The sequence below is a fragment of the Desmodus rotundus genome, chromosome 8 (genome assembly GCF_022682495.2).
Source record: "Desmodus rotundus isolate HL8 chromosome 8, HLdesRot8A.1, whole genome shotgun sequence".
Classification (NCBI taxonomy): Eukaryota; Metazoa; Chordata; class Mammalia; order Chiroptera; family Phyllostomidae; genus Desmodus; species Desmodus rotundus.
The window spans coordinates 46,876,365-46,901,696 of NC_071394.1; the positions used below are offsets into that span (position 1 = coordinate 46,876,365).

Consider the following 25,332-nt stretch of genomic DNA (forward strand, 5'->3'; position numbering starts at 1 on the left):
TCTGGGCCAGCCAGGCTCCCAAGCTCTCTCAAGCTGGCAAATGAGCTTGGGGCCCTGACTTCTCGGCGCCCTTTCCTGAATCCTGGGAGACAGACTTTCAAAACATTACCAACCTTGGGTGACATAAACAAATAATTAATGAGTCTAAGGGCTAGAAGGTCATGAACTTTGCACTCTTGTCCCCATTCTTGTCAAAGTGTACACAATAGTTTTTGTGAATGTAAGGTGTTTTTTTTTCCTGATCAGAAAAAAGAGATGTAATTGTTTGTTTGGGGGAAGCTTCCCTAGTACCATGTTTTGGGCATGATGTTCAAATGTTCCTAGGTAATGCTCAGTGACTTTGTCTTGCTGAGTCCTTATGTTGCACACCCCATGTGAGCAAGCTCCTTTCTGCATGTGGGCACCTGCCATGCTGCTCTACCTCAGGAGCATAAGCATCAACTCCCAAACCTGGGGAACTCTACAGGCAACACAGTTGAACTTCCCCAAAACAAACCCCTAAGCTGAATCTTTAATTTGATTTAATTAATGGACTGTTTCAGTGCTTTCCCTTAAGTCATCGAGAATTAAGCTTTCTCAGCACTCATCGCAGTATGATCCTGTTGATTCAAACTGCCCGAAGAAATCAGATCTCAGAAGCAGATGGTGAATGGGATTCAGTGTTAAACAAGTGCTGATACTTCAGTCTGCAGTGAAGATGTGTGGTCCAAGACTATATACATTGGTGGTTTGGGACTGAATCTTCATGTGCCTCTTTGCGGAAAATATTTATCTTAACTTTGAGCTGTAGAAAGAAGTGTCAGGATAGAGAAGGAACTTTAATTTCTTGGTATTTTATAGAAGGTCACCAGGAAAGCCTAGTGAGAAGTTCCCTTGGACCAGAGACCTGCCCAAAGTAAAGGAGCAGGCCGTGCAGAGACCTGGGAGGCATACGATAGAATGGAAGAGTGGAGGCCCAAGGTCTAAGGAGACAGCTTGCCTGGTGCCATCAGGGAGAATTGAGGCTAGAGTTGGGGGCAGGGTGAGCAGGCCTTGTGGGAAGTTATAATGACTTTGTCTTTTAGTAAGTTGGAAAACCTTCAGAGGGTTAAGTAAAGGAGTGACATAATCTGACTGGTATTTTCAGAGGGTCACTCCACCTATGGGGTTGATAATAGCCTGTTGTAATAATGCCAAGGTGTTCCTGTGTTTGCCCTTCCATCATGATGCCAGCTAAGGTCTATGAAGAAAGCAGGAGAGAAAGACAACTCAAAAGGAGAATGCAAATGAATTAATTGTCTGTTGAGTACCTGCTATGTGACAAATACTGTATTCATATCCTTTCACACACTCCTGATGGAAAAGAAACATCACTGGGTGACCATATTTCTGGTTTGCCTGGGATAGTCCTGATTAATACCTATTGTTCTCACGTGCTTATTAACAGCGGCTTCCTTCTCTCTGAAAAATGTCCTAGTTTGGATGGTGAATTATATGGTGATCATTCTAATAATACGTATTATATACTCCATTTCATAGGGAAACCAACTGAGACTGTGAAAACCTGTGCAACTTGCTCTGATTCACAAAGCCAGTGATTGAGACCAAAATTTGAAGCCAGACTCTGCTTCTTTGAGCTTCAGCTGTTCCATCAATGAAAGGGTCCATGTCCTTCTGAAGCCCACATTTTCCACTTGAACATGGGTATTGAGGTGAAGGCTAAAGCATTAAAAGAAGCCTGCTTGTTTTGTTAAACTCAACTTAGCTATTATCAGGCAAAACTTGCTATAAGTTGTCAGAAAGTGTTTCAGAAACATACTTATCTTCTCACTACTTAAAGTCTGATAAATGCAAATATTTTAAAGCAGATACTTTTCTATTATGATGATACTTCCTTACTGTCATAGGTAGTTATTTTTTTATTCCAAAGTAAATCACTAAGTGCACCTGTGCACTTGCCAAAACCTAGCATCAGACACTTCACTCACAGGTGCAGCCCAAGACCTCACCTTGCATTATCATCTGTCTCTCCTGAAGAAAGCTTGGAGCCAGAACTTGGAAAGTAAGCTCAGTTGGCATTCTTATCTGCTCTGGGCTATCCCCACTGGCCATTAACCAAATATTCTTAAGTGCAACCAACCATGGGATGAGCAGCAGCTCCTGGTGCCTGTCCGCATGAGTACGGCAGGCAGTGAGCAATTTGGAGCTGGTGTGGATGCGCTCAGGTTGGCAGTGCTAGTGTCCAGGAGGAGATCACTCTGATCCCACTAGCAATCTAGCTCAGCCCCCAAAGAGTGATGAATTATAGATGAGACTTCAAAAACCCTTTCTTTTGAAAACATTCCAGTTACCATTTGAAAAGAAGAGGCAAAGTCACAAAGTTAACTGGCTCAGAGTGTAAGTGCCCACTACAGCAAAACTACTTTTTGGGGTCTACTAAATTAAAAAATAAAGAAAACGCTCAAGTGTGTCACTAGAACTCGATCTAGTCTTGGAAAAGCTAAGTGGTAATAGCTTCATTAAAAAAATAAATTCCCCTACGTCCTACATCACTCTTGTGTCCTTCCCTGAGCTGCTTCAGAATGTTTTGATAGATGGAGAGACCATCCCAAAATATTGAGGGTCAACCTCTCCATACTCCTCCTTTCAAATTCAGACCAGGGAAGTATCAGTTCAATCACTTGATTCTGCTCCGCCTTCCCTTGATGTCACAGAAATAGTAAATGAAGTTGTTGGTGCCACCGAGAATGACTTTTCAAAAGCAATACTAAGCAGGACTAGATTGCCTCTTGCTCACCAGCAGGTGTTAATTCTTGAACACTGATGTGTTATTATTATTTTTTTATTTTCTTATTTTAATGATTTACCCCTTAACAAGCAAATATGCAGTCTAGGAAAAGGGCAGCTGGATTGATTAATCAGAACTAGAATAAAATGAGAAGACTAGATCAGATTAGCTCTAGGTATCATGTATTACATTATATGATTTTGTAGGAGAAATTGCTGTAAGAAATGGTTGCTCTGCTTTAACTAAGAAATTACCCCTTTAAAAGGAAGAAGCTAATGGATAAAGTTTCATTAGCTAGTTTGGGGAAAAAATGAACAGAAAGATGCAAAGGAGACATGCTGAGCTTTTATTGCTGCTCATGTTAAATGAACCCCTAAAATCAATAGTTCATTTAAAGTACAATGAGTTTCTTCTGTATCTTGATTTTTTTAAAACTTATACAACTTCTTTCCACATTTTTTGTAAATAACAAATTGTACATATATCAAATAGAAGGCAATGGGAAAAAATACAAAATAGTTGTACAATTGAATTTAAGTAAAGTTCATTTTAAAATAATGCAGCTTTTAATAACACTACAAATTGAGAAATAACTAATATATCTGACCAGTAAGATTTCTTCTGTTTCTTACTAGCACCATGGATTTAAAAATTCTTCTGTATACCATTTTAGAAAGAATGGATTCTTGACAGATGTTAGCAACTTGGTGAATAGTATAGGTAGATCTTAGAATTCTAGATTTCTTTTTAACAGATGGATATTAGCTTTATTTCTTTCTCATATATGCTCTGTAATTTCTAACATGCCAGTATCAGTTAAGAATGGTTCATGTAACAAAGCATGTAATTTGCTGAGTCTTTATAAAAATTTGTACTCAATTTATTTAAACAACAACAAAAAGACGGTTCCCCCAACCCCCCACCACTTGCAACCACCAGTCTGTTCTCTATATCTGTGGGCCTGTTTCTTCTTTGATTTGTTCTTTTTAAGGTTCTACATACAGGGGAGATCATATGGGATTTGTCTTTCTCTGTGTGGTTTATTACACAGCATAATGCCCTAAACATCCATCCATGTTATACAGATGGCAAGATTTCATCCCTTTTCACAGTTGAATAATATTCTATTTTGTGTATGTACCACAATTGCTTTATCCATTCATTTATTAACAGATACTTAGATGTTTCCATATCTTGGCTATTGTAAATAATGCTGCAATGAACAGGTTAGTGCATATATCTTTTTAAATTAGCATTCTCTTTTTCTTTAGGTAAATACCCAGAAGTAGAATTGCTGGATGACATGATAATTTTATTTTTACTTTTTAAAGGAAATTCCATACTGTTTTTCATATTGGTTGTACCAGTTACATGTCTACCAATAGTGATTCCCTTCTCTCCATATCCTGAGTTTTGGATGTGGGGGTTCAAAGCACCAGTGAGCTGTGAAGTGAAGCCTTCGGAGGAAAGCTGAAGAGAAGAAACTGATGAAAGAGCAAGAACAGGGAAGATGATAGACTGAAGATAATGACTGAAGCCATGAAAACTGAACAATGTCTGGGGAACAGAAGCCTTTTCTGAATCATCTTTACGTTCTCAGGTTCTCACTATACTAGGCAGCTAGTACCCATTTATATATATATGTTTACCTGTTCTTGTGTGGAATGGTGGAACATTCATGAACGGGCATTAAAGATATTGAGAAGGTGAACTGCCTAATGAAACACTGGGGCTCTGAGCAAGAAAGAGGACAAGGATGAAGATGAAGAGTGTTTCTTTCATGTAGAGTTAGCAATAGAGATTAGGGAGAGGCTCAAAAAGGCAGTGATGAATCAAGTGTTTAAGCCCACATGTTCAAGGAAAGATGACCAAGTAGAGGTAGTGTTAGAAAAACAAAAAACAAACAAAAACATGGAGGAAACATTGAAGAACTCTGTTGATATTATGTGATGGAGGTCAGAATTAGAAAGATATTTAATAACAATGATGGTAATAGATAGTATTTATTGCATGATTACTATGTACCAGGAATAAAGTATTATAACTGTATTACCCTAAAGACTGAGAACAACATCTTATGTAATCAAAACAATTTTGTGACATAAGCATTACTTTCACCATTATTTTATAGATGAGTTATCTTTGGCTAAGGCAGGCTAAGTAGCTTGATCAGGGTAACACAATTAAATGTATCACCAAGCCAAGACTAAATCAGTGTATCTAGTTCCAGAATGTTTAGGAATTTCTGCCTTGTCAAATGAGAAATCAAATGTTGAATGCAGTAGAGAATCCTAGGACACAGAGAAAACACACACACACACACAAACATTTAATTTGGGACGAAATGGCTGGCAGTATGCACAAAGAGAATATTTTCAACACAGCAGTGAAAGCAAAAAACAAGGTGATTATCAGAGATACATGGAATGGTTAGAGGAAAAATTAAGGCAGTGTGTCAGTTCACTTTTAGGCAAAACAAACAAAAAATGAGTAAGGGAATTTAGATGCTCCTAAATTCATGATTGCTAACATTTGTTAACATAGTATAGCCAAGAAGAAAGCCATTTAAATGGCTGGCAAATCATTTACAGGGAGATGAATTGATAGCATACATACATCCTTGTATATACATTTTCACCTTTGAACAGCCAGACAAACATTAACCCTAAAGCCTAATGTTCTAAATGAGGAGTAGGAAAACTGACCTGTAAGCAAAATCTGCCAACACAGGTCCAGAAGGTAAGAATGCTTTTTAATTTTTTTCTTTTTTCTTTTAAATCCTCAACCAAGGACATTTTTTCATTGTTTTTCAGAGAGAGGAAGGGAGAGAGAGAAAAACATCAACCAGATGCCTTCTCATACCCACCACTACCAGGGATCGAACCTGCAACAGGGGCGTGCACCCTGACCAGGAATCAAGCCCGTGGCCCTGAGGTCCATGGGACAACACTCCAACTAACAGCCACACTGGCCAGGGCACTTTCTGTTTTTCTTAATGGTTAAAAAATTAAAAGCAAAATATCATTCCTTGATAAATGAAAATGTATAAGACATTCCAATTTCAGTGTCCACAAATAAAATTTTTTTGGAATGCAACCACACTACTAGTTTACATATTTTCTATAGAAGCTGTCTCACAACTGGGAAAGTTGAACATTTTCAAGAGACTTTATGGCTAACAACGAATAGATATTTAGTATATGGCTCTTTACTAGAAAATATTTCTACTCTCTGTCCTAAATCATCACAATTATTTTTATTTTTAATATAAATCACAAGGGAAGTGAAATTAAATACCTGACAAAGATGCTTTATTAGTTCTCACAATGGGCATTTCCTTCCATCGATCACCATCATCTTCATTCTCCGCTATCCAGGAATCAACAGTTAGACAAAACAGCTCACATGTATCTACGTTTTCAAGTCTAATTTCTTCCAGATACCACCTGGGATCATTTCCACTGTTGTCATGTCCAATACGTATTTTATAGATTTCACCAATACCTTTAAGATTAATCTGCAACACAAAGGAGAAAAGGGAGATAAAATTCCCTACATCTCTGATTTGATTTGTCAAATAAAAAATTTGTGTTCTATTTTAAACTCAATATCTACTATTTCACTCTACATATTCCTTCCTAATTACCCTTAAAACTTGTAACACCATGAAAGGCTGTTACTTAGTGCAAAGCAGAAATCCACTGACCATGGAGAAACTAATAGATTAAATCTGCCTAATTTTCACTACATCTTTTTTTTTAGCAATTCACTATTATTACCATGTAAAATAAATGTTTTATTGTAATTATTGACATACACTATTTATTCAGTGTTTAGACCTAAAGAAGATACTCTAATTTTCTGGACTAGTGTCTGTAATAGATTGAATTTGCCTATTAAAGTGGGATCCTGAGGAAAAGGAACCATAAATGTGTGTGCTTCTGGATTTAAACTAGGGGTAACCAAATAACCCTTAAACAGAGTGACTTTATATTGGGAGTCTGATTTTTATTCCAGTTTTCCTGAGAAATAATTGACATCTATCACTGTATAAGTTTAAGGTAACATGGCATGATGGTTTGATTTACAATAGTCCAGCTAACATCCATCTTCACGCATCGAAGGAATAAAAAGAAAAGAAAAAAAGAGAAATATTTTCGCTTTGTGATGAGAACGCTATAGTCATCATGTTGTACATTACATACTCAGTACTTATTTACCTTATAACTAGAAGTTTGTACCTTATGACTACCTTCTACCAATTTTCTGTCTCCTCACCCTCCACTTCTGGCGACAACAAATCTGGTCTCTTGCCTATGAGTTTGGTTTTTATTTTTGAGGGTTTTTTTTAGATTCCACATATAGGTAAGATCATACCTTATTTATCTTTATCTGCCTTTTTTCACTCAACATGATGCCTTCAGGTTCTATTCATGTTGTCACAAATGGTAAGATTCCCTCATTTTCATGCCTGAATAATATTCCATTGCACCACAATTTCTTTATCCTTTCCTCCATTTATGGGAAGCTAGGTTATTTCCATGTCTTGGCTATTATAAATAATGCTGCTATGAACATGGACGTGTAGATATCTTTTCAAGTTAGTGTTTTCATTTCCTTTACATATATAGCCAGAAGTACAATTGCTAAATCATATGGCCCATTTAGTCCTATATACCCATTTTTGTTCATCTTGACTATTTGCCAGTATTTCCATGAATCCAGTTATTCCTTAGGATTCTATAAGTCTTCATTTACTTCAAATATATGACCTGCTTACACATCTCTAATTTAGAGTTAGTCAGAGTCCTTTTCATAAACTTATTGAAAGATACATTTGCAAATGCATTAAGTGAAGCAGTGACTGTTTATAAATGACCAAATTTAAAGTGACATGGTTATAGACTTGATTATGATGTAATTGATAAAGAATTTTAGTTTTCTGTAAGATATGATGTTCCAAGATGACAATTTTTGATATATAATAATTTCTATGAAATGACATAAAACAATAATACAAAGCTCATAGTTTTAAGCTCAACACACAATTTTAATATATATAAAGACCAAACACAATGCAACATTGTAAAATGCTGTACAGGACTTAGCAGAAGTGGGCAATGAACATTGGAAATAATTAATACATTCCAATGTGTGGGTTACAAACACCTGGAATACCACTGCTCAATGTCCCCACAAGGAACCATCACTCTTGGCTTGTCCGGTGTCACTGACAAGACACCTGCTACCCCTTATGCTACCCCTAAGAGTTTCCTGTTTGACTTGATTCTGAATATTTGCAAATTCCTCCCTGGGGGAGGTTAAAATTTTTAGAAAATCTATTTTGATAAAAATATATGTATACAAATAGAATAGTTATTATTATTTGGTTTTGTAAAGTTTTCTATGTAATTTTGAGCATATAAAGAGGTCCAATTTAGTCAAAAACTGTTCTTTTGTAAGGAGAGAGAATAAATTCTTGAGGTACCCCAGGGGCTCAAAAGCATAACTTAAAGTCATTTCTTACTTTTTAAAATTTAAATTTTGGGAAGATTTTCAAATATACTTAACCAAAAGATTATAACATAACCTTCTTGTAAAACAACACATTTTGAGGGGGGTAATACCCTAAAAGACATTATTCAAACTTTAAACTGTTTTTAATACCAAATATTTTGTCCAAAACATAGGATCCTGCTTATTTTTATATGAGTATTTAATATCTTTAGGCCAATAAAATATTTCACTCTAGTGATGCCATCCAGAGGCAGAAAACCCACCACATGAAACACACAGACAAACATTTATCATGTAAAGACCACACACATGAGGACTGAACACATAAAGGTCATAAATAAATTTTTGTAGAAAAAGCATAAGATTATTGGTTTTATGGGACTAAATGAACTGAAGATAATTGTTATTCCTATGATTTTGTTCAAAATATTGTTAACTTTAAATATTTTTTGTTTTCCAGATATAAGAGCACTTTTTTTCTAAGAACAATTTGTAAATTTTACCCTCATAAGAAATACTGAAACATTTTCATTTTTCTCCCTACTTAACCCTCCAGAATTTGACAACGCTTAATGAGTGAGTACTATTTTCATGGCAATATATTTGTGTCCATGAACCTAATACAAATCTGCTCTCTTTATAATATCACCTGTTTCCAATTGTGTTTTTATTAACCAAGTCTTATCAAAAATGTCATGATCAAAAGAGTCACGGCAGTGATGCAGATCTCGTCCTGCAAGATCTGCTGTTGAGGTTTCAGTATTCAAACACACATACACGCGGACTATAGAAATCCGGTGGAGGAAAAGGGAATACGTGGCCACTCTCCAAGTTAGAGAGAGACCCCTTCACCCCCGCCTGGACAGGCTTTATTGTTTTTCTAGGCCTCCTACATCAAAGATGGCCCTCATTTATTATTCATAGGTTTGTTTGGGGTGGTTATCTTTGCAGACACAGGAGAGGAAATCACTGAATACATCAAAGGGGGATATTTGCAATGTAAAAGGAGAAAAAGGCTTCGTGCCATACCTGGGGGGTCTAGCCCAGATTCTGGGAAGATAAAGATACTCAGTAAACATTTGGTTCCTCAATTCAGGGTGAGGGAGTTTTAGCAAGAGCAAGTCTCATAGCAGTCTAAGTACAATGCAGGCCTGATTTCCCACTGGAGAACTTATCCATGGATGTGGGTCCTGCCCACCTACTTCACTCCCCACTGGTTTTCCAAGTGGGGGCTGAGCCACATTTCCCACGCTTGGAATGGTTCCCCACATGCCAGGACTCTGGATGTAATGAGAGAGCCTTAACAATTCAGACTGACTTTTGAAGCAAATACGAGCTCCTTGAGAAGTGGCCTTGTACCTTGCTTAGTCACATCGTTCATAGCAGTCTTTCCAGGTAAGGAACAAAGGTTGCTTTCCTGAAAGATGGCAGAAAGAGCCTGAAGACACTTCAGGGACTTCAAGAGTTTGAGGAATCCTTCCTAGAAACAAACACTCTTTCAAAAATAAATCAGGAAATATCAGAGAATCAGAATAGACAGATTACAAATAGTGAAATTGAAGCACTAATCAAAAAACTCCCAACAAACTAAAGACCTGAACCAGATGCTTCACAGGTGAATTTCACCAAACATTCTGAGGACTAACACCTCTAGTTGTCAAACTATTACATAAAATTCAAGAGAAAGGAAGGCCCCCAAACTCATTTTATGAGGCCAAAGTTATCCTAGCTCCCAAACCAGATAAAGGTACCGTGAAAAATTAAAATTTTAGGCCAGTATCATTGATGCATCAATGTTAAGATACTCAACAATATATTAGCAAACCATATACAGCAATGCTTCAAAAAGATCATGCACAGTGGTCAGCTGGGACTTATTCCAGGAATGCAAGGATGGTACAACATTGGCAAATCAATGAATGTGATTCACCACACAAACAAAATGAAGGGTAAAAACACACTTGATCATATCAATAGATGCAGAAAAAGCATTTGATAAAAGCCAACAACAATTTATGACAAAAACTCACAGCAAAGTGGGAATAAAGGGAACATACCTAAACCTAATAAAGGCCACTTATGACAAACCACATCACACTCAATGGGAAGCATCATACTCAATGGGAAAAATCACCAGGTGTTCCCCTTAAGATCAAGAGCAAGACAGGGATGTCAGCTTTCACCTCTCTTATCCAACATAGTACTGGAAGCCCCAGCCACAGCAATCAGACAGGAAAAAGAAGTAAAAGGCCTCCAAATTGGAAGGGAAGTAGTACAATTGCCTTTTTTTCACAGATGACATGGTACTGTACATAGAGAACCCCAATGATTCCATCAAGAAACTATTAGGACTGATAAATAATTCAGCAAAGTAGCAGAATGCAAAATTAATATTCATTAATCAGTTGCATTTTTACATGCCAGTGATGAACTAACAGAAAGGGAAATTAAGGAAACAATCCCATTCACAATTGCTTCAGAAAGAATAAAATACCTAGGGATAGACCTAACTAAGGATGTAAAAGAATTGTACACAGAAAATTACAAGACAGTGAAGAAAGAAATTGAAGAAGATACAAATAAGTGGAAGCACACACTGCGTTCATGGATAGGATGAATTAACATCACTTAAATGTCCATACTACCCAAAGCAATCTATAGGTTCAATGCAATTTCCATCAAGATTCCAATGATGTATTTCACAGAACTAGAACAAATGTTTCAAAAATTGTTATGGAATCACAAAAGGCTCCGCATAGCAACAGTGATCCTGAGAAAGAACAAAGCTGGAGGAATCACATTAATATGAAACTATACTATAAGGCCATAGTAACCAAATAGCATGGTACTAGAATAAAAATAGACACATAGATCAATGGAATAGAATAGAGAGCCTAGAAATAAACCAACATCTTTTTAGTCAAATAATATTCGACAGAGGAAGCAAGCACATACAATAGACTAAAGATATTTTATTCAATAAATGACACTGGGAAAATTGGACAGATATGTGCAAAAAGCTGAAACTAGACCACCATCTTATACCACACAATAATGAATTCAAAGTGGATTAAAGATAAGTTTTTTCCCTAATGCACGCTGACATGACAGCTGTTACAGTGCAATCTAACAAACTTATTTCCAATGAAGTTAAAGACAATTAAGTGTTAGTAGAGCCATTTTAGGGAAAAAAAATAAATGAACTTTTTGGCCAACCCAATACTTACTGTGTGCTATGCTACTTTGTAAGATTGTACTATTACATTGTTCTCATGGGGAAACTGAAGCTTAGAGATGTAAAGAAAATGGCTGCAGTTTAGACCACCAGCAAGGGCAGAGAAACTTTGAAATCCTGATCTGACTTCAAAAACTGGGGTGTTGCCACCCTACAATTTTGCCCTGGGGTGCACATTGGAGTGTGGCCAGTCTTTTCCAACACATGTCCCACACTCTTCAACTTTGGAGAGGAGTGGGAGATTACTTAGCAGTACTAAGCACCAATATTAACACTTTCTATGTGGTAGTGTTTTATAACTACCTTGTTCCAGAAGTAATAAGAGTATAGCTGTTTATCTCAACTTTGTGGTATCATTTGTACGCCATGGCCAAAGGGCATTTGGGCTGGAGGACAGAATTTATTCAGAACAATTATCAACCAAAACACCAACCAAAATTATACTATATTATTAATATAAATATTTTAGTTTATAAATAGTGCCTGGGCTGTGTAAACTCTAAAGAAGTGACTTCTGTGCTGATGTGAATGTTTACTGTATGTAAGAAAAGTAGTTGGGTTGGAGAAGACAAAATACCAGAAGGCAGATAAAATTGTTTCTAATTTTAGCATTATATAGTATGTAATTTAAGTTTCTTAAAAGAGGGAGATTGCCTGATTGATTCAAGTGTGCATAATCTAAACCATATGAACCCCTTAAAAGCAAACATATTTTTCTCCTGCTGGTATGGAGGGAAAGCCGGATTCCAGGCAAGATAAGCATTCTGTGTGCCCTTGTTGTCTTGGAGACGAAGGGACCACATGTTAAGGAAGAGGAACCTCGTTTTCTTCTACCACAAGGAACTGGATTCTGCCAACAACCTGAAGGAGCCTGAAAGCCACGTCTTCCTCAGAGCCTCCAGAGAAGAGCCCAGATCACACCTGGTGTTGGGCTGTGAGGCCCTGAGCAGAGAAGCCACATGATCTCACAATGCTTGGATTTCTGACCCACAGAATTGGGAGGCAATAAATGGGTTTTGTTTTAAATCTATAAGTTTGTGATAATTTATCAGGACAAAATGGAAAACTAATGTAGTATATAATTGATCAGTTTTTTCCATATGACCTCTGTAAGAATTTTCAAAGGATGAATGTTGCTCATTCTGAATGACACAGACACAACTTGTTTTGTTACACTTTGCTTAATTACACTTTGCAGATACTGCATTTTTTACCAACTGAAGGTTTGTATCATTAACATTGAGGTAAGACTTACTAAGGGCTCAGACAATGGTTAACATTTTTTAGCGGTAAGTATTTTTAAAATTAAGGTGCATGCATTGTTTTTTAGACATAATGGTATTTTACATTTAATAGACTACAGTTTAGTATAAACAAACTTTCATATGCTCTGGGAAAACAAAAAAAATTTGTGACTCCTTTATTGTGACATTTGCCTTATTGGATTGTCTTCAACAGAAACTGCAATACTCTGAGGAATGTCTGTTCTTGAGACTATTTATTGTGTTGGGTAATTATGTCTGGTGAGGTAAAAAGGGGTATTAGGTGGCATTGCTTGTTGATCACATTACCCACACTGCTGCAAGTCGAATGTCACAGTGAGGGCTAACATTAAAAGACAGGAGCTAACAAATGCTGGTGAGGATGTGGAGAAAAGGGAACCCTTGTGCACTTTTGATGGGATTGTAAATTGGTACAGCCACTATGAAAAAGAGTATGGAGATTCTTCAAAAAATTAAAAATAGAGCTACCATCTGGGGTTTTCTTTTTAGAGAGTAAAGATTTTATTCACTTTCCAAGAAAGGAGAATCATGGTGTGGAGAAATACACCAGCATTGAGGGGTGGGGGCTTTAAACTTTTATTGGATTATAAAAGTTTGGGGGTGTTGCTGTTGCCCAGCCCCTGGGCTGTTGGGGGCCATTGCAACACAGGAGGTTTCACATAAGTTACAGTTTACTCCAATGTTATCTTTTGCCTGCAGCTGTTGGGGGTGGGGGACACAGTTAGTCATATTCTGTTCTTGCTTTCCAGTAATTTTCAGTCCTGAGGACATAAGCTCAGAAGAGTAAAATGGCAGTCATGTTTAACAAGGTCATAGGCCTGCTAGGCAAGTGGTGCAAAAATAGCAAATGGCACTGGCCTCATCTTTTCATGCCCCCTCTGGTTTTAAAATGGATTTTTTTTTGGGGGGGTGATGATATTTTTAAGTATATTTTATTGATTATGCTATTACAGTTGTCCCATTCCCCCCACCCCCTTACTCCCTTCCACCCTGCACACCATGTCCCACCCACATTCCCCCCTCCTTAGTTCATGTCCCTGGGTCATACATATAAGTTCTTTGGCTTCTCCATTTCCTATACTATTCTTAACCTCCCCCTATTTTCTACCTACCATTTATCCTACTTATTCCCTGTACCTTTTCCTTTTTTCCTCCTCTCCCCTTCCCCACTGATAACCTTCCATGTGATCTCCATTTCTGTGATTCTGTTCCTGTTCTCATTTTTTGCTTAGTTTGTTTTTGTTTTTGTTTTTTTATGTTCAGTTGTTGATAGTTGTGACTTTGTTGTCATTTAACTCTCCATATTTTTGATCATCTTTTTCTTAGATAAGTCCCTTTAACATTCATATAATAATGCCTTGGTGATGATGAACTCCTTTAATTTTACCTTATCTGGGAAGCACTTTATCTGCTCTTCCATTCTAAATGATAGCTTTGCTATATAGAGGAACATTGAATGTAGGTCCTTGCCTTTCATGACTCCAAATACTTCTTTCCAGCCCCTTCTTGTGTGCAAGGTTTCTTTTGAGAAATCAGCTGATAGTCTTATGGGAACTCCTTTATAGGTAACTCTCCTTTTCTCTTGCTACTTTTAAGATTCTCTTCTTATTTTCAATCTTGGGTAAGGTGATTATGATGTGCCTTGGTGTGTGCTTCCTTGAGTCCAACTTCTTTGGGACCCTCTGATGTTCCTGGACATCCTGGAAGTCTATTTCCTTTGCCAAATTGGGGAAGTTCTCTTTCATTATTTGTTCAAATAAGTTTTCAATCCTGTTCTCCTTGTGGTACCCTTATGATTTGGATGTTAAAACATTTAAAGTTATCCCAGAGGTTCCTAAGCCTCTCCTCCTTTTTTTTTTTTTTTAAATTCTTGCTTCGTCATTCTGTTCTGGTTGAATGTTTATTTCTTCCTTCTGCTCCAAACTGTTGATATGAGTCCCAGTGTCCTTCCAGTCACTATTGGTTCCCCATACATTTTCCTTTATTTCCCTTTTCATAGCCTTCACTTTTTCCTCTATTTTGCAACCATACTTAGCCAATTCTGTGAACGTCCTGATTACCAGTGTTTTAAACTGTGCATCTGATAGGTTGGTTATCTCTTTATCACTTGGTCTTACAACTAAGTCTTAGTTGTAATTTTTCTGGAGCATCGATCTGTTCTTTCATTTGGGCTATTTTTTTTTTTTTGTCTCAGTGCACCTGTTACGTAGTAAGGGGCAGAACCTTAGGTATTGACCAGGGCAGGGCAACCCACGTCAGTGCATTGTGGCACTGTCTATTGGGGGGTGGGCATCAGAGAGGGAACAATGCCAATTGCTTGGCTCTCGGCCAGCTTTCAGTCACTTCCTCCGCTACCCACAAGCAAATTGGGCCCTTCTGGTGCTGATTCCCTGGTGGGTGGTTTTGTGTATGTTCTAGGACCCTGTGGGTCTCTCCAACGAACTCTCCTGTGAGGCTGAGAGATTCTCCTGCTGCCACAACCCCCACAGGTTTTTTCAGTCAGAGGTTTTGAGGTGTTATTTATTTCCTTGTGCTGGAACCCTGGGTTGCTCAGTCTGTCTTGCTCCCCAGTTGTTTCTCTCAGTTTATAAGCACACTAATGTGGGGCCACCTGGTCCACCAGCCACTTCCTTGCCGTAAATCCTCTTCACCCGAGCTGCCCATCTTTGCCTCTTCTATCGGTCTGGATGAATGTTTCTTCTTTAACTCATTGGTTGTCGGACTTCCATACAGTTTGATTTTCTGGCAGTTCTAGTTGTTTTTTGTTTTTAAATTTGTTGTTGTCCTTTTGGTTGTACAAGGAGGCACAATGTGTCTACCTACATCTCCATCTTGTCCAGAAGTCTAAAATGGATTTATTGTTGATGACCTGGGTAAGTTTTTGTTCTGAGGAGTAGGGATGAAGGTCCCTTCTTCTGTAACTACTTTAGGTGGGTTAGGGGGGTAGAGCTGTCCCTGCCTGTGGATCCAGGTATGGGTTATTAAGGGGAAAAGGGTGGAATTGGACAGCCCAAAAAGTGCGAGCTGTGGCCAGAGGCCATTTGTAGAGGAAATCTCCCAGGGCTTGGATGCTTCATTGAATAAAGAATGAGATATTTGAGGAGATGTGGCCCAAAAGCAAGAATAAAAAAGGCTTTTATAGGTCCTAGGAAGGGAGTTATCCAGGAAAACCAGAAATGAACATTGGCCTTAAAATCCTAAAGAGGGAGAAGCAGAGTATTATGTAAATTCTGTATGGCTGACACTGCATCTGTGGTTCTCAATAATTCCAAGTCAGAGGATGGAAGAAAAAAGTGTAACATTAGCTTGGAAGAAAACTGGAAATATTAGGATTCAATTCAGTTTGTTGTTGATAATTGGACATTATGATTTCCATTGAAACATGCTTTCTCTCTCTAAAATCACCTAATTTTATCAAAGAGATTGCATTAGTCCTGTTTCAATTTGGCCTGATTATTTGCATAAACATAACAAGAATAATTGGTCATGTAGGCTCCTTCAAATCTGCTTTGCTGGAATTTTATATAAAACCTTCAGGGTGAGCTTTAGGCAGCCCTCCAATGCACAGAAACCAAGCCACACAGTTCCCACATGGCTTTGCCTACAATACCTATAGGTTTGAGTAGATTCCTCAAGTTCTTTTTCTTTTTAATATATCATCTTTATTATATTTTTCCATTATCCGTTAGTCCCCTTATGCGCCCCTTCCCCCAGCAATCACCAAACTGTTGTCCATATCCATAAGACCTTTTTCCTTTTTGTTTAATATCTCCATGCCCTAATTTCCCCCTCACCACTCATCTGTCTCATCTGTCCACTCATAGCTCTCATCTGTCCTGAGTCTGTCTCAGTTTTGCATGTTAGTTCAGTTTGTTTGTTAGATTCCACATGTGACTGAAATTATATGGTATTTGTTTTTCTCTGATGGGCTTTTTTTAACTTAGTATATTGTTCTCCAGGTCCATCATAATGTTCCAATGGGTAAAAGTTTCTTCTTTTTTATGGCTGACTAGTATTCCATTGTGTAAATGTCCCATAGTTGTTTATCCACTCATCTACTGATGGACACTTGGGCTGCTTCTATATCTTGATGGTTGTAAATAACACTGCAATGAACATAAAGGCACTTATGTTCTTTTGAATTAGGGTTTTGGGTTCCTTTTCATATATTCCCAGAAGTGGGATTGCTTGGTCAAAAGGCTGATCCATTTTTAATTTTTTGAGGTATCTGCATACAGCTTTCCACAGTGGCTGTAAAAATCTGCATTCCCACCAACAGTGCAAAAGGGTTCCACTTTCTCCACATCTTCACCAGCTCTTGTATTTGATTTATTGATGATAGCCATTCTGACAGGTGTAAGATGGTATCTCATTTTGGTTTTGATTTGCATTTCTCTAATGATTAGTGACGTTGAGCATCTTTTCATATGGCTGTTGGCTATCTGTATGTCCTCTTTGGAGAAGTGGGTTGTTTGTTTTTCTGGTATTGAGTTTTGTTAGTACTTTATAAATATTGGATATTTACCCTTTATCAGATGTATTGGCAAATATATTCTCCCATTCCGTGGGTTGTCTTTTTATTTTGATGATTATTTCCTTTGCTGTTCAAATTTTTTTTTAGTTTGATGAAGTCCCATTGTTTATTTTTCTTTTGTATTCCTTGTCTGTAGAGATACATCCAATAAAAAAAATTGCTATGAGCAATGTCCGAGATTTTTCTGCCTACATTTTATTCTAGGGTTTTTATGGCTTCAGGTATAACATTTGGTCTTTGATCCATTTCGAATTTATTTTTGTGTGGTATAAGAAGTCGATCTAGTTTTATTTTTCTGCATGTATCTGTCCAATTTTCCCATCACCATTAATTGAATGAACTATCTTTAGTCCATTGCATATGCTTGCTTCCTCTGTTGAATGTAATTGACTATAAATGTGTTGGTTTATTTCTAGGCTCTCTATTCTGTTCCATTGATCTATGTGTCTATTTTTATTCTAGTACCATGCTATTTTAGTAAATTGACCTTATAGTATAGTTTTGTATTAGTGTGATTCCTCCGACTTTGTTCTTTCTCAGGATCACTGTTGCTATGCGGAGCCTTTTGTGATTCCATAACAATTTTTGAAACATTTGTTCTAGCTCTGTGAAATACATCATTGGAATCTTGATGGAAATTGCATTGAACCTATAGATTACTTTGGGTAGTATGGACATTTAAATGATGTTAATTCGTCCTATCCATGAGCGCAGTGTGTGCTTCCACTTATTTGTATCTTCTTCAATTTCTTTCTCCACTGTCTTGTAATTGTCTGTGTACAATTCTTTTACATCCTTAGTTAGGTCTATCCCTAGGTATTTTATTCTTTTTGAAGCAATCGTGAATGGAATTGTTTCCTTAATTTCCCTTTCTGTTAGTTCATCACTGGCATGTAAAAATGCAACTGATTAATGAATATTAATTTTGCATTCTGCTACTTTGCTGAATTATTTATCAGTCCTAATAGTTTCTTGATGGAATCATTGGGGTTCTCTATGTACAGTACCATGTCATCTGTGAAAAAAAGGCAATTGTACTACTTCCCTTCCAATTTGGAGGCCTTTTACTTCTTTTTCCTGTCTGATTGCTGTGGCTGGGGCTTCCAGTACTATGTTGGATAAGAGAGGTGAAAGCTGACATCCCTGTCTTGCTCTTGATCTTAAGGGGAACACCTGGTGATTTTTCCCATTGAGTATGATGCTTCCCATTGAGTGTGATGTGGTTTGTCATAAGTGGCCTTTATTAGGTTTAGGTATGTTCCCTTTATTCCCACTTTGCTGTGAGTTTTTGTCATAAATTGTTGTTGGCTTTTATCAAATGCTTTTTCTGCATCTATTGATATGATCAAGTGTGTTTTTACCCTTCATTTTGTTTGTGTGGTGAATCACATTCATTGATTTGCCAATGTTGTACCATCCTTGCATTCCTGGAATAAGTCCCAGCTGACCACTGTGCATGATCTTTTTGAAGCATTGCTGTATATGGTTTGCTAATATATTGTTGAGTATCTTAACATTGATGCATCAATGATACTGGCCTAAAATTTTAATTTTTCACGGTACCTTTATCTGGTTTGGGAGCTAGGATAACTTTGGCCTCATAAAATGAGTTTGGGGGCCTTCCTTTCTCTTGAATTTTATGTAATAGTTTGACAAGTAGAGGTGTTAGTCCTCAGAATGTTTGGTAAAATTCACCTGTGAAGCATCTGGTTCAGGTCTTTAGTTTGTTGGGAGTTTTTTGATTAGTGCTTCAATTTCACTATTTGTAATCTGTCTATTTTGATTCTCTGATATTTCCTGATTTTTGTGGGGGAAGAGTGTATGTTTCTGGGAATTTATCCATTTTATCCAGGTTGGACCTGAAACCAGAAAATCCTAGAGAAAACCATAGACAGCAAAATCCTGGACATTACTAATAGAAATGTTTTTTATCAGATATATCTCCCCAGATAAGGGAAACAAAAAAGAAAACAAACAAACAAGCAAATGAGACTGCATTAAACTAAAAAGTTCATGCCCTGGAAAAGAAATCTTCAACAAAATAAAAATTACAACCCACGGAGTGGGAGAAAATATTTGCCAATACATTTGATGACGGTTTAATATCCAAAATGTATAATGCACTTACAAAACTCAACACCAAAAAATCCCCCTACAAGTACCCAATTTAAAAAGTGGGCAAGAGGTCTGAATAGACATTTCTCCAAAGAGGACACACAGATGTACAATAGACTTATGAACATGTGCTCAACATCATTAATCATCAGAGAAATGCAAATCAAAACCAAAATGAGATACCATCTCACACTTGTCAGAATGGTTATCATCAATAAATCAAATACAAGTGCTGGTTAAGATGTGGAGAAAATGGAACCCTTTTGCACTGTTGGTGGGAATTCAGAATTTTGCAGCCACCATGGAAAGCTGTATGCAGATACCTCAAAAAATTAAAAATGGATCAGCCTTTTGACCAAGCAATCCCACTTCTGGGATATATGCAAAGGAACCCAAAACCCTAATTCAAAAGAACATAAGTGCCTTTATGCAGTGTTATTTACAATCATCAAGATATGGAAGCACCCAGGTATCCTTTAATACATGAGTGGATAAACAACTATGGGACATTTACACAATGGAATATTAGCCATAAAAAAGAAACTTTACCCCTTGGGACAGTATGAATAGAACTGGAGAACATTATGCTAAGTGAAATAAGCCAGTCAGAGAAAGACAAATGCCATATGATTTCACTCAGGTGGAATCTAATGAACATACTTGACTAGCATTGAAAATTGGTACAGACTTATAGATAGAGAGAGGGATGACAGCTAGTGGAGGGGGGAGTAGGACATTAGGGGATGGTGAGAATCAGCAAAAAGGAAAAAGGGCTCATGTACATGAACAACAGTGTGGTGATTGATGGAGTGAGGTGGGGCATAAGGGGACTAAAGGGTAATGGAAAAGATATAATAAAGGTTAAATTAAAAAATAAAAACAATTTATCAAAATTAGTGAATTTTTGTTTAGCCACTTTAATATTAATAATGGAAGAAAATATGCAACATTTTTGGCACATTAAGCTACATTATCTCAAGACAGGTAAAAATGCCAATGAATTGTAAAAAAAAAAGATTTGTTCATTGTATTGAGAAGATGCTGTGACTGATCAAATGTGTCAAAAGTGGTTTATGAAAAAGTTTAATGCTGGAGATTTCCCACTGGATGATGCTCCATGGTTCAGTAGACCAACTGAAGTTGATAGTGATCAAATCAAGACATTAATTGAGAACAATCAATTTTATACCAGGTGGGAGATAGCTGACATACTCAAAATATCCAAATCAATAAAGTTATCAGTGAAAATGAAAAATGTGTCTTTTATTTTATGAAAAAAAACATATGGACTTTTTGGCCAACCCAATATTAGTGTCTCTTGTTATACCTACCAGATAAGGTTGCATACTAATTACAAAATGCCTGGATGTATCTTATTCAACATATGACTAATCTAAAGATAGGGTACAGCATTCACAGAGGAAATTAAAACTAGTATTTGGCCATCATAAATGAAACTGAAATGAAAATTTATAAACCCTATTTCTAACTCTGCTGGTAAATAGATATTTGTAGACAATAACTAAATGGAGTCATGGTACATAAAGTAAATCATTACTACTACACTATTCACACATGGGTTTGCCAGTTAAAATCATAACCACAATGACTGTATCATAGTCTAGTTAGTGCTATAGATTGCTCCCAATTACTTCTAATGTGTTAGTCAAACTAATTTGGAACCTTTAATTCTTGTTTAACATAGTCACCATTGGTCACCTCAGCTTCAATCAAATGCAATATGCTAAAAAATCATTCTTGCACATAACTGTTTTTAAGGGTTTTTTTTTTTTTTTTTGCATGTAACTCCTACATTCAAAAATGCAAAACAGATAAACAAAACAGTAATCTCAAATTGTAAACTGGTGGTTTTTCATCATAAAAATGGATGATAGCATTTCTCAATTATTCTTTAGAAAGAGAATAATATTTAAAGTAGTGTATAATCACAGATTAAAATAGAATTATTTTCAACCTGAAGATCAAAGGAACACATGGATTGATAGGTATAGTATGAGAAAGAGAAAAACAAATGAAATGTGGAAATATAGTCCATTGTCATTGCTCAAAAGTCACATATTGAAAATTATAAAAATATCAGTAAACACGCCTCACACACCAGAACATGAAGATTAAAAAAGATGTCTGAGAATGTCTCATATGGGTACATAAAATTATTAACAAAGAGATTACGATTAAGTCTACAACTGAATTTAAGGAAGTAAATAAAGCAATTTGTATATCCACATATTTTGATAATTCTACTTATTATATATATAATTTTTTATCACTCCAAGAATAATGTAAATATGTAGTAAGTAAATTTAATCATTTGAACTTTTAACAAATTTTTATTACATACAAACACTGCTCTAAGCAAGCACATAAACAATGGAAAAAAAGGAGCTCTTACAATTCAATATGTGAAGACAGACATGGGAACCACTAATTCTACAGATTCAAAGTGAAAAATAAGCAAAACAGAAGAACAAGAAAAGTGTAATGAGATAACTTAGTACAAGTAGGGCAGGCAGTGAGTAAGCTGGACTTTGAGGAATAAGCAGCATGTCCATGAAGGGGGAAGACAGGAATAGCATGAGCAAAACCAAGAAGAGGAAATGTGCTTCTTGAATCTGAGTTCATATTTTCTGAAATTTTAAAATTCTAAATTTTACTTTCTCTGAACAGAATTTAGCATACTTTCAGGTATAGAGAGGTACTTAGCAATAAGATGTCACTACGGAGGAATGGATGTGGAGCAACTACTTGAAGTGGGGGTGTCTGGCACAACACACAAGAGCGCAGGTTTTGGAGCAGAAGGATCTACTGCAAACTCAGGCACTGGGATATTGAGCAAATTACATCTTTACTCTAAATTTCAGTTGCTTTATTTATAAAATGGGGTAATTAGAAATCACTTTATAGGAGATTTTAAGGATAAGGGACACATTAATTAGCAAAAATTGGACAAGTAAGCACATACAGGTATTCCTCAGAGATATTGTAGGTTTGGTTCCAAACTACTGCAACAAAGTGAGTATCACAATAAAATGAGTCACAATCTTTTTGCTGATGGAGAGTTTTACCTTCAATTTGTAAAAAACACAATATCTGTGAGGCACAATAAAGCAAAACACAATAAAACAAGGTGTACCTTGTTTTAATAAATAGCGGTGACATTAGTAATTGTATTATTACTAAAAGGGGATCAAAAGGAAGTAGATGATGAATACAACGGGGAGATGGAAACTAAATAGCATTTACTTTATTCCTACATATATTTTTTCAATGCCTTTGAACTTCAAGCACTGAACTGGGTGTTAAAATGGGAGGAGGAGTTAAACCAAGGGAGATCAGACGGCCCATGACCATCTCAGGACAGAGAGCAGGGTAGAGAGGTGTGCAGAGGCTTCTAAAGAATAACCAGAAGGACTTGTAGTGTGTTTTGTATTCAGACCACCACAATCCTTTTCTTGGAGCTCACTAGATTGAAATAGTTGGGAAAATCAAGTAATTATTTGAGGATTATTCAAGGGAGAATTTGAGAATTATCACAAGAAAGGACATTTTAATTTGTTAGTGTAAATGGAAACATTCATGCAAAAAATAGTTGAAAAATGAGTGAAGAATATACATTTGCTTTTCAAATTCCATAATGCATATCTTACATTTTCAAAGATGGAGGCTTTTTACACTAAAAGTTGCATAGCATATTAGAGAATATTTAGATATAGAACTATAAAGGCATAACCTATATTTTCAATGAAAACAACATGGCTAGCGGATCTGTGAATATTCATTCAAAATGTTTATGGAAAAAATATGTTCTCTTCAGGTGCCTACTTTTAGATGTAGCTCTTACATTTTGCACATGTAATTTCCACCCAGTTGGATTGTTCATGCAAATCTTCTATATTTCCTCATAAATGGTAAATGTTATCTTTTAACTTAAATTCTATATTAGAAGCAAATTTCATGTTGTACAAATTCTATTCTCTGTTTAGAAATGCTTTCATAGTTTGTAAAAACACAATGAAACACAAAGTATCTTTGAGATAACTGATATCTCATCCAGGGCATTTCATCTTAACCCAACATCTCATTTCGTACAGGATAGTTTATTTTACATAGTTCTTGCCCTTCAAAAAAAGAGTATTATGACTAAAAAGCACAGGAAGGAAACTGGAAGTATAGACTGGACACTGGAGTTCTAATATGTTAGAAATATTAAAAATTATCAAGGTAAATTTTAAGAGGAAATGACATGACCAAAAAGCAAACAAACAAAGTAGAGACAATTTTTTATATAGTGCAACACAAAAATCAAAGTAAGATTTTTTTCCTACACATGTCCTGGGTAAACATTATTGATGTTAATCAACACCAATGTATAAGAAGTAAGGCATTCCCATAATTTTTCATAGGTTGTTATTAGTGAGCACTTTCCTTGGGAACCTGCCATCTGGCCTATTCTATATAAAAACTATATCATTCCTCTTGAAAGAACCGGAAAAGAAACCTTTCTTAGGTTAATGCATAAATGATACATAGATTTTTTTAAGGGAGTACTTTTATGTCCTAGGATGTCCTGAAACTAGATATATGTTCCTGAATTGAAAAATGCCTTATTTTTTTTCTTGGTGCTAGTTGCAAGCTAAGTTCAAAAGCTCTTTTTGTACCAATCTTAAAAGACAAAGAACCTAGTGATGTCAGCTTCTAATAGGTTTTCCTTCTGCTCAAAAAATGTATTTTCTTATTCCCCAGTCTCTGATTCTGACCTTAACTTTCAGAGTGAGAGTATCTCACACACCTGATTACTCAGAGTTATGTCTCTAAAGATTTGATAGCTACTAGCTCTAAATGAATTCTGGGTACACTACACACTATAGCATCACTTTCTTGAGAAAACTTAATAAACTTCAGTCTTTGGTCTTTCGTGGTTGCTGACTTAATTAACTATTTTCCTTGCTGGACTCTTAACTCTTTGAGGACCTGGGCTGTCTTCTTTTCTGTATACTTAGTATTTACACAGAATTTGTCATATAATAGATGGGTAGAACATTTGTTGAATAAATAATTTAATTGTTGATTTCTTCTTTTTCATGTTCATGTTTTCTTCATTCCCTCTGCTTCCTATAAAAATATTGGTGAATAATAATTTTGATGACAATTTGAAAATTATTATAATTTGTGACAGCACATTCCTAGTAGATGTCTGAGACTCTATAACTAGGAAATTTTTTGTCATACTTTGACCCACTTTTGCTTTTTAAAAATAATTAAATAATAATTTATAACCCAATTAATGCTGTGCAAATGAATTTAAAAGGGGCTTTTACTTTATTATGCTGTCTATATTTTTTACGGTGAATTAATTTTGATAGGAAACAAACCCTGATATCTTTATCAAAGATTTGTGTGGTTAATGTTAAAGTCAATGACCCACAGCATGTATCTTTGACTTATTCCAACATAGCAGAAATAATGTTTATGAATTTTTTGAGAAATCTTGATACATCTTGAAAAAATATAAACAGATTGTGATCAATTCTGTATTTAAGCTATAGTTTCATTAGTGGTAGTCTATACTAATCTAATTCTACAGCAATAAAAATAATAGATCTGCATGAAATATAAAGAACTGTGTAACAACACTAGAAAATAAGCAAAGCAGGCAGATAAAGAGGACATATGACCTTGAAATAATAGGTAAAATAGACCTTATCCTTGAAAATGGGCAAAATCCGTATTGCACATCTTTTGCCCCTGAGGGCATTCCCAATCCCACAGAAAGGGTAGAATTGAATCACAAAGCTACTGTACATTCTGTTGAAAAGGAGCCAATTGAATTTGGGGCTGCCAATGTAGCTGGAAATTGGGG

At 36.2% G+C, this 25,332-nt stretch overlaps 1 protein-coding gene across 1 annotated transcript in view; it reads right to left on the reverse strand.

Moving 5' to 3' along the window:
- RP1 (RP1 axonemal microtubule associated) overlaps window positions 1-25,332 on the reverse strand; it is a 293,397-nt gene that overhangs the window by 28,546 nt on the left and 239,519 nt on the right. The window contains exon 26 of the mRNA XM_024572510.3: window positions 6,065-6,284. Coding sequence (XP_024428278.3) covers window positions 6,065-6,284 — 220 coding nt within the window. The remainder of the gene's footprint in view (window positions 1-6,064; window positions 6,285-25,332) is intronic.